This window comes from Papio anubis, chromosome 4 (genome assembly GCF_008728515.1).
Source record: "Papio anubis isolate 15944 chromosome 4, Panubis1.0, whole genome shotgun sequence".
Taxonomy (NCBI): domain Eukaryota; kingdom Metazoa; phylum Chordata; class Mammalia; order Primates; family Cercopithecidae; genus Papio; species Papio anubis.
The window spans coordinates 176,936,511-176,951,378 of NC_044979.1; the positions used below are offsets into that span (position 1 = coordinate 176,936,511).

Here is a 14,868-nt window from a genome sequence, read left to right on the forward strand (position 1 = left end):
CATGCTCATTTCTAATGGGCATGCAGTTGAGGGCAAGGAATGTGTTATGGTACAATTTCTTTGGTAAAACTAACATTAGGTTCACAACAGTTCATACTCGAGTACATTTTTAAGAAGGGGTCTTGGCCAGGCACAGTGGCTCACGCCTGTAATCCCAGCACTTTGGGAGGCTGACACGGGTGGATCACGAGGTTAGGAGATCGAGACCATCCTGGCTAACATAGTGAAACCCTGTCTCTACTAAAAATACAAAAAAATTAGCCGGGCGTGGTGGCGGGCACCTGTAGTCCCAGCTACTTGAGAGGCTGAGGCAGGAGAATGACGTGAACCCGGGAGGTGGAGCTTGCAGTGAGCCGAGTTTGCGCCACTGCACTCCAGCCTGGGTGACAGAGCAAGACTCCGTCTCAAAAAAAAAAAAAAAAAAAGAGGGTCTTACTCAAAGTTTCTGCATGTGCAGGTTCCTGGCATCGTACCTGACTCTGCACTCCCCTTCCTGAGGTGACTAAGGAAAATTATCTTGAGATCTGGCTTTTCTGTGTGTGTGTGTGCAATCCCTGAATATTTTTAGTTTACCAGTTAGATTTGATTTGATATCACTTTTTCTTGCCATTTATATTTTCAGAAAATCTAGATTGGTATTGTGTTTAGAAAAATGTGCAAGATTATTTTTGTAAGATAATTTGGTGTTATTTTTTTCCTGCTATAGGCCATAAAATTACGAGTAGAAAAATGCAAAAATTTGAAAATCAGTATCGTGGTAGAGAGCTGCCAGGCTTTGTGAATTACAGGACATTTGAGACAATCGTAAAACAGCAAATCAAGGCGCTGGAAGAGCCAGCTGTGACTATGCTACACACCGTGACGGGTGAGTGCTCAGTTTCACTTCTGGGCATTGATTTCTAAAGAAGGGAAAGGTTCGAACCAAAGCCAGCACCAGACTTCAGCACTTTCCTCCTGGGGCGTGTCCCACACCACCAAGCAAACCTCTAATTCTGCAGGTGTCAAGTTGGTGTTCAACAATTCAATTCAATTCTGACACTGCCCTGAGTCTGTGTGGATCCCATAGCTTAAAGGGCTCAGTCCCACAAGACCGGCCTCAACTGCAGACGCCAGTCACAAGCCCCAGACCTCCCATTCTTCTGACGGACCGTTTATAAATCAAGGTTCTTGCCACCCGTTCCTCAGGTCAGCCAAGAGCTCTGGAACACACTTCACTAACATTTACGGGTCTATTAGAAAGGATTTGATAAGGGGCACAAATGAAGCTGTTGGAGAGGTACATAGTAGGGGCCTGAATACAGAAGCTTCTGTCCCCATGGGGTTGGGGGCACCACCCTCATGGCACAGGGATGTGTGGTCATCAACCAGGGAGCTCTTAGAACCTCACTACTGAGGAGGGTTCATGGAGGCTTCATCGCGAAGGCATGATGGATGATTGACTCAATCTCCAGGCCCTCCCTCCTCTGTGGAGCTGGAAGTTCTAAGTTTCTAGTCAAGGCTTGGTCTTTCTAGTGCCCGGCCCCAATCCTGAAGCTATGTAGGGGCCCACCGGGCATCATCTCTTAAAAACACGAGATACTCTTAATAGGCCAGACATTCCAAGAGATGTAGGGGCTTCTGTGTTAGGAACTGGTGACAAAGACAAAATATTTCTATTTTTCCTATTACACCACACGTCCACCCTGTTCACTGCTATGCTGGCTTCACACTCAAAATTCACACTCAAAATCGGCTATTTATTTGAAATCTCCAAGGAGTAAAGCCAGTGGTTAAATAACTGCACATGTAGACGTGTTTGGAGCGTTTTAGAGTGCTGTAGGAATCTAGGTGTGTCACAGATAGGTAGGCAACTATATCCCACTGTGGATCCACTCCCTTCTTGAAATGCTTTGCTTTCTTGGTTTTCCAGACGTTATCGAATCTCTTTTCTTCATCCTCTCCTTGACTGACAGCATCCTTACTCACACTTCAGCTGTCTCATCTTAGGAGTAATTAATAATCACTCATGGATCCATGAACTAAGGAGCTGGAGATAGCCTCAGAACAGCTCATTCAGAGGTGTATTTCCAGTAAAATTGACCTTTTAGCCTTAATAATCATATACCAAAACTTGCAATCATGTTGTTTTGGTCCATTGTAGACTCTTAACTCCAGAGGAAAGTTTGTAATACTTAGAGCCTTATAGTCATAAAAATCGATATAGATATATCTACTTCTTTTTCAGAAATATGTGACATGGAGCTCAATAAGAGGTTTTCAATCATAAAGATACTATATGTTGTATTACAATAAAATTCTGTGAGGAAGTAGAATAGAAATGAGTTTCAAAAATAAAAAATAATATAAATTTTTAAATCTAAAAGCTTGTTCTTGTATTTCTTTCAAATGGATAAATTATATCAATGGAATTTGAATGTCTACATTGAGTGATTTGACTTATATTAAGAGTTGTATCATAAAATATTAATATTTATAATTTAACAGAAATTATATTATTTGCAACTGTTTAGGATAAAAAGCTTAAATATCAAATAAATGTATGCCAGGGGTCATTGGCTTTTAAGATTCTTCCAGCAAGTTATTAAGCAAAAAGAGCCCGCCTTCCTTTTTCATGGTAAAGAGAAGAAGGGAGGGAGGAGAGGGGAAACTTGACTTCATATCATTTGATCCTCATATTTTTTTTGCATCTTAGGAAGAGAACAAATGATCCTACCAATATTGAACTGTGTTTCTCTCTTTGATTAGATATGGTCCGGCTCGCTTTCACAGATGTTTCAATGAAAAATTTTGAAGAACTTTTTAACCTCCACAGAACTGCCAAGGTAAAACCAACCGTGTGTTATTTATTTATTTATTTTTTTAAACTAAGCTTGACACTAGAAAACAGCTTTCTTGGATGAGGATTATTTCAATTTTGTTGTATACATTTAGAGCAGCAAATAACGTCACTCACTAGTGCTTCTTCTGGTGTTACCGGTGATGTCTGGTTGAAAGCAATAAAGGAGAGAGTGCTTAAACACATAGAGCAAGAGATCCACAGTTAGTGGAGAAGATTATCACATCTAAAGGCAATGGCTCCAAATCCAGAAACTCATGGAGGAAGCTACGTATAAAAATAGAATCTTTCTGGCCCGAGTGGGCACGATGAACCTGTAATCCCAGCATTTCGGGAGGCTGAGGCCAGTAGATGACTTAAAGCCAGGAGTTTGAGACCAGCCTGGCCAACATGGCAAAACCCCATCTCTACTAAAAATACAAAAAAGTAGCTGGGCGCATGGTGGTACCTGCCTGTAGTCCCAGCTACTTGGGAGGCTGACACTTTAGAATCGATTGCAGTGAGCCGAGATTGCACCACTGCACTCCAGCCTAGGTGGCGGAGCGAGACTCTGTCTCAAAACTTTCCAGAATGAAGAAGGAGCCTACAGGAAATGAGCCTGGGGGACAGACTGGGCCAAGAGACCACACTTAGCCACTCTTAGAAACAGGCATCCCCGGCACAGATGAGGAGCCTGGCCCCATCATTCACCAGCTGGGTGAGGCCTTGGAATGTGCCACTTCCAGCCTGTGCCCTGACTCCTCATTCATAAAATGAAGCTAATAAGGCTTTCCCCAGAAGGTCGAGATGGATGTGGAGGAAGATGTTTAGGATGCACCTGCCACCGTGCACTGTGCCTCTCATCAAGGCCTGGAGGGTCCAGAAGTGAAGTTTCTCCTCAGGTTTTGACAACCAGTTTCTCTAAACCCCAGGAACATACAACAGAATTTGTCTGACTTAAACTTGGCTCCCCTGCTCATCCCTGTGGATTATCTGATATGCCAATCCTCACCATCAGGTATAAAAGCTGCTGAAAGAGAAAGGAAAGAAGCCAAGTTATAGAACCTGAAAGCAAAGTCCATGCAGGTCCCCAGGACCCCGGGATGGGGGTCTGGCCCGTCTGTGGCTCAAGCCTCGTGGGAAGCTCTGACCCTCAGCCAGGGCTAGAAACCCACCTTAGATACACCAGGGCACGGCCCAGAGGGCTGTTCCCAGGAAACGTGCTGTTTCACTCACGTCGGGTAACCTGGTATTTACCGACTTCTTACCTACTTTCCTGTGACTCGGGAAACCGAGTTTTGTGTGTTTTTTGTTGTTTGTTTTTTTTACTGTAGTCCAAAATCGAAGACATTAGAACAGAACAAGAGAGAGAAGGTGAGAAGCTGATCCGCCTTCACTTCCAGATGGAGCAGATTGTCTACTGCCAGGACCAGGTGTACAGGGGTGCCTTGCAGAAGGTCAGAGAGAAGGAGCTGGAAGAAGAAAAGAAGAAGAAATCCTGGGATGTGGGGACTTTCCAGTCCTCCTCGACAGACTCGTCCATGGAGGAGATCTTTCAGCACCTGATGGCCTATCACCAGGTACGTCTTCGCGTGGTTCAGGATGGCAGCTTCCGTTCTTTCCTTTTCTTCTAAGCGCCTGTCTCTTTAGTCTTGCTCTCTCTGTAGCTGACATTGGTCAGCTCTGTCATTCACCTCCTTGTTAGCCTCCTGCCTTAGTTCATTTTCACGCTGCTGATAAAGACATACCCAAGACTGGGCAATTTACAAAAGAGAGCGGTTTAATGGACTTACAGTTTCACGTGGCTGGGGAGGCCTTCTACCATCATGGCAGAAAGCAAAAGGCACTTCTTACCTGGCAGTGGTGGCAAGAAAGAGGAGAGCCAAGTGAAAGGGGTTTCCCCTTACCAAACCATCAGATCTCGTGAGACTTACTCACTCCCACGAGAATAGCATGGGAGAAACTGCCCCCATGATTCAATTATCTCCCACTGGGTCGTTCCCACAACATGTGGGAATTATGGGAGTACAATTCAAGATGAGATTTGGGTGGGGCCACAGCCAAACCATATCGCCTCCATAGAAGCAGCTCAACCTCAGACCGAGAGGTGGTGGCTTAGAGCCACTGACGTCTGGTTTTGATGGCTGTCTAGCTCTGGCCAAGTTACTTAACCTCTCTGAGCCCCAGCTTTCTTTGTAAAATGGTGTCTCCTCATAGATTGTAGTGGATATTCCAGGAGACAAGTATGGATGATGTTAATTGCTTACTAATGGAAAAACCAAACTCTGTTAAAATATTTGAAAGAGGTTTATTCTGAGCCAAATATGAGGGGCCGTGGCTCTGGGAATAATCTCGGGAGGTCCTGAGGAAGTGTGCCTGAGGCTGTCAGGATGTAGTTTGATTTTATACATTTTAGGGAGGCAGGAATTGTAGGTAAAATCATAAATACATGGGAGATGTACTTGTCCTCCCTAAAGAGGCAGGGCACCTTGAAGGAGGGGGAGCTTACCAGTCATAGGTGGGTTCAGAGATTTTCCAGTTGGCAATTGCTTGAAAGAGTTAAGCTTTGTCTACAGACTTGACATCAATAGAAAGAAATACCTGAGTTAAGGGCAGTGTTAGAGGCCAAAGGTATGTAGATGAAGAATGGGTAGCAGCCTTCAGAGAGAATAAATGGTAAATGTTTCTTTTCAGGCCTTAGAGGCAGCAGGTTCTCAGTTAATCTCCTAGATTCAGGGAAGGCCTAGAAGGGGAGAGTCGTCTGGCTGCATTAATGGAGATTCTTTACGGTGCAAATTCCCCCCCGACAAAATGTGGCAGGGCCATTTCGATCTGTTGGTCCTGTAACAGCCGTTTCAAAATATGTCCAAAAAATGTATTTTTAGGTAAAATATTTGTATTTCCTTTAGGGTCTGCTATCTGTCTTGTGATGCTATACCAGAGTCGGGTTGGAAAGTAAGCCACATTATACCAAGTTCATGAAAGCCCATCCAAGGAGATTTTATGGTTTGTTGGGCATGTGTGACTTAACCCCTGCCTCGCATGACTTTATAATCTGGTATCTTACTGCCACAGAGTCTTGTTTGCCAGTCTTACCTCAATTTCAACCTAAACTCCAAAAGGGGCCTGGCTTCTCTTCCTGTTATGGCCAGGAATGCAGATTTTCAGGTTTCTCTGGGGTCCACTTGGCCAAGAAGGGGGCCTGTTGAGTTGGCTGGAAGGCATAGGATTTTATTTTTGGTTAACAAGTTCCTTAGTGCAGCATTGGAATGCAGTGGTAGCAGACTAAATGGAAGCTATCTCATAGACACATGCTTTGGGTGATACTGCACGATTCAGATAACCTGAAGTACCATCTAATTCATCCTGGGGAAGGAGGCAGTGAACACAGGCACAACTCAGGTAGAGCCCTTGGGATGTGTAAACACCTGAGGAGGTAAAGCAAATTGTAATCTCTTGGTTTATCACATGTCCCCATTGCCTCACTATTTGGATGCTTTAAAGCAGTGCCTCTCAAACTTCACCCAGCACAGGGGCCTCCGGGGAACCTTGTGGAAATGCAGATGCTAATTGCAGATCAGGATGAAGCGGAGATTCTGCATTTTTTTTTTTTTTTTTGAAACTGAGTCTCTGTCGCCCAGGTTGGAGTGCAGTGGCACAATCTCAGCTCACTGCAACCTCTACCTCCTGGGTTCAAGCAATTCACCTGCCTCAGCCTCCCAGGTAGCTGGGATTAAAGGCACCTGCCACCATGCCTGGCTTTTTTTTTGTATTTTTAGTAGAGACAGGGTTTCACCATGTTGGCCAGGCTGGTCTTGAACTCTTGACCTCAAGTGATCTGCCTGCCTCGGCCTCCCAAAGTGCTGGGATTAGAGGCGTGAGCCACCGTGCTTGACCTCTGCATTTCTAACGGGCTCTCAGGGGTCCCCATACTACTGGATGGAGACTGCACTTTGAGCAGCAAGGCTGTAAACCAAGGGTCAACTTCCGTTCCTCCAGACACTGGGAGCTGCACGCACGTGAGTGAAGCCAGTTAAGGGGAAGACAGGCATGCACATCGGCTTCTCCTGCAACCAAGCTCACACCTGTCTGCCGCTTACACTGCCTCCTAGAATGAATAGTTACCTTCAGAGTAGGTGAGGCATATACGTTCACAGAATCCAAACAATAGGATGAGTGACAATGGCAAAGAAGTCTCTGAGCCAAGCAGCTTCCTGGAATAGAAGCAGCCCTTCTCCAGGTTCATTTCTGTCCTCCCAGGGTGACTCATGCATTCCAAAGCTCCCATGCATATACATTTTGTAATGGTTTTTACACAAAGATTAGCAGAGGAGGAGACGTGCTCCTCTGTACCCTGCCTCTTTTGCTGTACCAGGGAGATTGTTCTGCCTCAGTTCTGATGGGGCTGCCTTGTTCTTTTCAATGGCTGCTGAGTATCCCACTGTATGGTTGTGGTGTATTGAGCCAGCTCTTTAAGCGAACGGTTTGTTTGCATCTTTTGCTAATGCAGGCGTGTTGCTGTGAGTAGGTTTTTGTATATCATGTATGTGGAAGCATCGACTCCCAGAAATGAGATTCCTGTTATATTAGGATTGTGCAGGGAAATAGAACCACGGATATATGTATGTAAAGAAATATATTTCGGCCAGTCATGGTGGCTCACGCCTGTAATCCCAGCACTTTGGGAGGCTGATGTGGGTGGATCTCTTGAGGCCAGGAGTTTGAGACCAGCCTGGCCAACACAGTGAAACCCGGTCTCTACTAAAACTACAAAAAAAGCAGCTGGACGTGGTGGCCCATGCCTGTATTCCTGGCTACTTGGAAAGCTGAGACACGAGAATTGCTTGAACCTGGGAGGCAGAGGTTGCAGTGAGCCAGGATCACGCCACTGCACCCCAGCCTGGGTGACAGAGCGAGACTCAATCTCAAAAACAACAAAAAAAGGAAAGAAATAGATATATTTCAAGGAATTGGCTTCTACCATTTTGGGGCCTGGCAAGTCCCAAATCCCAGGGCTTGCCAGCAGGGAGGGCAGACCAGAAATTGCAGCAGGAGCTAAGGCTGAGTCTACAGGCAGAATTTCTTCTTTTTAGGGAAACCTCATTTTTCTTAAGACCCTCAACTGATTGGATGAGTCCCATCCGCATCCTCGAGAATGGCCTCCTTCACTTACAGGGGGTTACACGTTACCCACATCTACAGAATACCTCCACAGCAATACCTAGATTCGTGTTTGATGGAATCACTGAGGACTCGAGCCTAGCCAAGTTGACACATGAAACAGAGCATCACAGCTGGGGAAAGGATGGCTTGTTTGAGACTGATAAAGATTACCCAGAGAAGGCCTGCTTCCATCCACACTGGCCAGTTTAGTCTGCACTAAAGTTGCTGGGGTTTTTTTGGTTTTGTTTGTTTTTGTTTTTTGGTGACAGAGTCTCACTCTGTCGCCCAGGCTGGAGTGTAGTGGCTCAGTCTTGGCTCACTGCAACCTCTGCCTCCTGAGATCAAGTGATTCTCCTGCCTCAGCCTCCTGAGTAGCTGGGACTACAGGCGCATGCCACCACACTCGGCTAATTTTTGTTTCTTTTTTAGTAGAGACAGGGTTTCACCATATTGGCCAGGCTGGTCTTGAACTCCTGACCTTGTGATCCATCCGCCTCGGCCTACCAAAGTGCTGGGGTTTCAGGTGTGAGCCACTGTGCCCGGCCTCGTTGGGGTTTTTTGACAGCCTAATAGATGAAAATGACGTCTCATTATGATTTTAACTGGCATCCTCTTATGGCGATGAGGTGGTGCATCTTTCTGTGTATTGAGAGTTATTTCTATTTCTTGCTCAGCCAACAGTTCATCCAGGAGGAGTGTCTCGGCATGGCGAGATAGTAGACATCTGCGATTTCTGATGCAGACGCTCTGCATTGTGTCATCTGCTTTGTCATTTTTGTCTATGGTGGTTTTAGACTATGCTCAAGTTTTCTAGAGCAGAAAATTTGAGTGGGATTTGGGCTTCAGTGGTTTTTGTCATACTTTAAAAGGACTTTGTCTCCCCGAGATGATAAATGAGGTAGACGATATTTTCTTTAATTTCTTATTTTAACTGTTACATGATACCTTTGGTCCATTTGGAGTTCTTTGATGTCAAGAATGAGGCAGGATCCAGATGGCAGCAGAGGTCCCAGTCCCGTCCTGGGAGGGTCGTCTAGTTCCCGCTGGTCCGCTCCGGCACTCGCTTCCTCCCTGCGTTAGGTCCTGTCTGCACCCTGTCTTCAGCCCTGTTTTCCTTCTTTTCATCCGTCAGTGTCACCCAGGTCACACTGGTACATCCCTATCCCATGTTTCACCATCTAGTGCAGCCAGCACCCCCACATCACCCTCACTTTTTCTTTCGTTAAATTGTGCAGAAATATTCATCATGTCTATTTTATCATCTTAACCATTTTGGGGTACATAGTTCAGTGGCATTAAGTACATTCATATCGTGCCAGCATCACCAGCAGCCACCTCCAGGACCCTATCACCTTCCCACACTGAAACTCTGTCCTCATTAAACACATTCCCCATTCCCTGTCCCCGAGTCCCTGACAGCTACCATCCTACTGTCTGTCTCCGGGAATTCAACTAACCTAAGTACCTCATAGGAGTTGTGACTGGCTTACTTCATGTAGCATGATGTCCTCATCCAGGTGGTAGCAAGTGTCAGAGGTTCACGCCTATTTATTATGAGACAGAGTCTCGCTCTGTCCCCCAGGCTAGAGTGCAATGGCATGATCTCAGTTCACTGCAGCCTCCCCCTGTCTGGGTTCAAACAATTCTCCTGCCTCAGCCTCCCGAGTAGCTGAGATTACAGGTGTGTGCCACCACACCTGGCTAATTTTTGTATTTTTAGTAGAGACAGGGTTTCACCATATTGGCCAGGCTGTTCTGGAATTCCTGACTTCAAGTGATCCGCCCACCTAGGCCTTCCAAAGTGTGGTGGTGTTTTTAGAGACAGGGTCTCGCTGTTATTGCCCAGGCTCAAGTGCAGTGGTGTGATCCTAGGTCGCTGCTACCTCAGTCTCCCAGGCTCAAGCCATCCTCCCACCTCCACCGCCCAAGTAGCTGGGACCACGGGCATGCACCACCACACCCGGGTGATTTTTTAATTTTTCGTAGAGACGGGGTGTCCCTGTGTTGCTCAGGTTGGTCTTGAACTCCTGGGCTCAAGTAGTCCTCCCACCTCGGCCTCCCGAAGTGCTGGGATCACAGGTGCACTCCTTTTCAATAAAGGCAGAATACTGTTCCGCTGATAGACACACCACATTATTTTTACCCATTTCTTGTATCGTGGATACTTGACCTGTTTCACCTTTTGGCTGTTGTAAATAGTGCTACTAAGAACATGGGTGTCCAGTTATCGGGTTCCCACTTGTTTTTATGTAGAGATGTTCTGCCTCTTTGTGTTTGTTCAGTGTCAATATGAATTTCAGAATTAGTGTATCCAGTTTCTCGTGAATGATGATAACTGCTGCTGTATGTACTGGGATTGCATTCACTGCATAGCCCTCCGTGGGGAGCGCTGACGTTGTGCTGACATCATGTCTTTTTCCAAGAACATCTTGAGTCTTTCCGGTTTTTTGTTGATTTTGTTTTGTTTTGAGACAGTCTGGCTCTGTCGCCCAGGCTGGAGTGCAGTGGCTCGATCTCGGCTCACTGCAACTTCCATCTCCCAGGTTCCAGTGATTCTCCAGCCTCAGCCTCCCAAGTAGCTGGGACTACACGTGTACACCACTATGCCCTGCTTAAGTTTTGTTGTTGCTGTGGTGGTGGTTGTTTTATTGTAGAGACAGTGTTTCACCGTGTTGGCAAGGCTGATCTGTGTCTCCCAGGCTGGAGGGCAATGGCGCAATCTCGGCTCACTGCAAGCTCCGCCTCACCGGTTCGCGCCATTCTCCTGCCTCAGCCTCCTGAGTAGCTGGGACTACAGGCGCCTGCCACCACGCCCAGCTAATGTTTTTGTATTTTTAGTAGAGACGGGGTTTCATTTTGTTAGCCAGGATGGTCTGGATCTCCTGACCTTGTGATCCACCTGCCTCAACCTCCCAAGTCTTTCTGTTTTTAAGGCCTCCTTTTGCCAGGTCCTCAGGAATATTTTAAAGTTTTCTTTGTATAAGGTACACATCTCTGAGCTTTATGCCTACATGTTCTCATTGTTGTGTACTGTAAAGCGGCTTTTCTCCCTCTATGTCTCCTGTTTGTGGGTGTTAGATGTGATTTTGGAATATGAGCTTTAGATGTATCAATGCCATACCTCACACCCGTCCTGACTCTTACTGTTTGTAGCAGTTTTGCAGCTGATTCTCCTCGGTTCTCCTGGTGAGTACTCACACCGTCTGCCCCTGTCTGGGGCTCCAGCATTGCCCTGAATGCCTGCCTTCAGCCTGGTCCTGTCTCCTTTCCCCCATTTCCAGGTGGTGACCGCCCCGCCTCTCGGTCACTCTGGTCACAGAACATGGATCGGGAGTTCTGCCTCAGTCTCACCCATATGAAATGCTTATTACATGCCTGGCGTCTTTCTAAACTTGCATCTTTCTAAAATTTCATCTTTTAACTCCTTTAATGTTTTTAACCACCCCATGAGACCAGTGCCTCACATTAGCCCTGTTTTATAGAGAAGATACCAGAACCTTGCTGAGGGACCAGTACACTGCAACTTCCTGAGATCCACCCATCCTGGGAAAGAAAAAAGTTTTGCTAATAGGTGGGACTTTGGGGAGGGAGAAAGGAAGTGGTAGGAACTGTCTACATGCAGGTAACTCAGACAGCTTCATTCCGTGGCTTTTGAAAGCCCAATGTTTTTTTCTACTGAGTCACTTGAGTGTTGATTAAAAAGAAGCAGCAGCCTTCAAATCTCTTTGGCAGGCTTGTAAATAATTTGGAAACGCAGTTTTTTTCTTTCTTTCTTTTTTAAATTTTTTTGAGATGGAGTCTTGCTCTGTCACCCAGACTGGAGTGCAGTGGCGCAATCTTGGCCTCCGGGGTTCAAGTGATTCTCCTGCCTCAGCCTCCCGAGTAGCTGGAACTACAGGCGCGTGCCACCACACCTGGCTAGTTTTTGTATTTTTAATAGAGAGGCGGTTTCACCACGTTGACCAGGCTGGTCTGGAAATGCAGTTTTTCCACTGTCTGCCTGCTTACCTTTATAGAGCATATTTGCCCCCTTCCATCAGAGGTACCCATTTAATGGTCAGGAAAAGCTGGTGGGAATATGACTCATAGCTGGAAGATTCTCTGCACTGTGCATCGTTCCTCTCTGCCACCACCATGGAGGAGATTGGTGGGTTTGAAACCCAGGGGAAGGTCCTTGCCTCACGAGGGTATCCCTCATTGAGAATCTGGATCCGCTGATGTGCACATGGTGAAGTCAGAGTCCCTTCCTCACAGTGTCCCCTCCACCCTCCCATGAACTGTTCTTTCCTTCCAGGAGGCCAGCAAGCGCATCTCCAGCCACATCCCTTTGATCATCCAGTTCTTCATGCTCCAGACATATGGCCAGCAGCTTCAGAAGGCCATGCTGCAGCTCCTGCAGGACAAGGACACCTATAGCTGGCTCCTGAAGGAGCGGAGCGACACCAGCGACAAGCGGAAGTTCCTGAAGGAGCGGCTTGCACGGCTGACGCAAGCTCGGCGCCGGCTCGCCCAGTTCCCTGGCTAACCACGCTCTGTCCAGCCCTGTAGAGGTGCACTCACACCGTCTGCCCCTGTTCCCAGGTAACTACTGAACAGAGTACTTGAGTGCTCAGTATTCAGACTTCATAGTCACAGTCTCTGCTTATCCATTAGCCCATGGCAATTTAGCAAGAAGCTGTGAGAGCAGTTTGGTTTCCAGCATGAAGACAAAGCCCCACCCTCAGATGCACATGAGCTGGTGGGGATGAAGGATGCTGTCTTCGTACTGGGAAAGGGATTTTCAGCCCTCAGAATTGCTCCGCCTGGCAGCTCTTCCCCTTCTCTGTATTCTTAGGAGCTGACATGGGCTGAGCATCACAGAAACTTATTTCCTGGTGTTTGTAATGTCCCTAAACAAATCCAGTGTTTTAGGAGCATGAGTGCCATGTGTGTCAGTCCTGTCAGAGCCCTGTCTCCTCCGTTTGTAATAAACTTATTTCTAGTGGACACCGCTCTGCCATGTTTTGTATTTTGGGGAGAAGCCTGAAACTAGCAGGTAGGACGCAATGGAGCAGTCGGCGCTAAAGCTGTCCTCCATGGCAGGGCCAGGTAGAAGCGAGCAAAAGAACAGGGTCTGATGATTTCCTGCGGACTGGAGGGAAATGGGGGAACACACTTTAAAAAAATGAAACAGAATATGAAGCCAGCGGTGCTGTTAATAATGTGCATTGATCAAGTGTCCAATTTGTTGAGTCACTGGGTACCTAGTATGGAGTTGAAAAGCACAAGGCCCAGTCAAAAAGAGGTTGCCAGGCCAGGTGTGGTGGCTCACGCTGTAATCACAGCACTTTGGGAGGCCAAGGCGGGTGGATCACCTGAGGTCAGGAGTTCAGGACTAGCCTGACCAATATGGTGAAACCACGTCTGTACTAAAAATCCAAAAATTAGCTGGGTGTGGTGGCATGTGTCTATAGTCCCAGCTACTCGGGAGGCGGAGACAGGAGAATTACTTGAACCCAGGAGGTGGAGGTTGCAGTGAGCCCAGATTGTGCCACTGTACTCCAGTCTGGGCTACAGAGTAAGACTCCATGTCAGAAAAAAGAGGTTTCCCAGTGGGCCTTTACCTGCAGAGGCTGTGGCTGGGGGAGTGGTCTGGGAAGCAGAGAAGGCAGAACACTAACCTTGGAGGAGAACCCGACTGAAGTTCTCTTTGGTGTAGCCTGGTGCGGGGAGACTCTAAACCACACTCTTATGCCCTGAGCATGAGAACCATGGCTGCCAATCAGTGCTGCTGTTGGGCCTCCTCACCATGAGGCCAAGGCAGGCTCAAGGGCAGGAAATTGAACAGTGGACTGGATGGATGGGGCAGGAGAGGACCAAACACTGTGTCCCTTAAGGGGACAGTTGAAGGATCAGGATTGCCCGAGCCTAGGAAAGAGAAAGCCAAGAGGCAACAAGAGAGATGAAGTGTGAGCACCAAGGTGCGATGTCCTCTGGGGAGGTACATTCTAGGTGATCAGTGTGGGTAATGGGGGTACTTTCTACAGGGGAGCCCCCGGATGGCATGGCTTCCTCAGGAGCTGTGAGGTCCCAGGCAGTGGAGGCATCAGGCCAAGCTGTACAGCTGCTTGTCAGGTTGGGGATGGGGGCTGGACCAGCAACTCAATCCTCTCCCCTCTGGACCATCCCCCATCCCAGATCTCTTCTGACTCTTGGGACTCTATAATTCTCAATTCTTCGGAAAGTTTGAGAATTCATTTATAAGAGAGGATGTCCGGAGAGCAGTGGGCATTTCACAAACCCAGGTCAGCAGCTGCCGCTGGGCAGTACCTTTATGGCTCCCCCAGGTGCTGAAGTGCACCTGCAGGCTGACTTGAGCTACTGAGTTAGCAGAGGCTGATCATTTTGACTCATGCTTAAGGGAGAGACGACACCAGCACACACACAGGTTTGCAAGAGTAAGGCTGGGCGAGTCCAAGCATTCTTTTTTTTTTTTTTTTGAGACAGAGTCTCGCCCAGACTGGAGTGCAGTGGCGTAATCTCAGCTCACTGCAACCTCTGCCTCCCAGGTTCAAGCAATTCTCCTGCCTCAGCCTCCCAAGTAGCTGGGACTATAGGCACATGCCACCATGCCCAGCTAGTTTTTTGTATTTGTAGTAGAGTCGGGATTTTATTGTGTTAGCCAGGATGGTCTCGATCTCCTGACCTCATGATCCACCCACCACGGCCTCCCAAAGTGCTGGGATTATAGGCTTGAGCCACCGCGCCCGGCCGGGTCCAAGCATTCTTAATTCAATAGTAGGCACGCGTTCTTGCAGTGGACGTGGCCCAGGTCCTCTGCTGTGTTGGTGAGTCAGACAGGCCGGCCCTTCCATGAGGCGGGTGCCCTCTTGTGGCAGGCCTGGGAAACT

At 47.5% G+C, this 14,868-nt stretch overlaps 1 protein-coding gene across 6 annotated transcripts in view; it reads left to right on the forward strand.

The window, feature by feature from the left end:
• Nucleotides 1-12,964, forward strand: part of MX1 (MX dynamin like GTPase 1) — a 36,169-nt gene extending 23,205 nt beyond the window's left edge. For all 6 annotated transcript variants that reach the window (XM_031665754.1, XM_009202220.4, XM_003895462.4 and 3 more), the window contains exons 13-16: nucleotides 707-865; nucleotides 2,746-2,822; nucleotides 4,150-4,395; nucleotides 12,273-12,964. In XM_031665754.1, coding sequence (XP_031521614.1) covers nucleotides 707-865; nucleotides 2,746-2,822; nucleotides 4,150-4,395; nucleotides 12,273-12,503 — 713 coding nt within the window. In that variant the 3' untranslated portion in view covers nucleotides 12,504-12,964. The remainder of the gene's footprint in view (nucleotides 1-706; nucleotides 866-2,745; nucleotides 2,823-4,149; nucleotides 4,396-12,272) is intronic.
• Nucleotides 12,965-14,868: the final 1,904 nt, after the last annotated feature.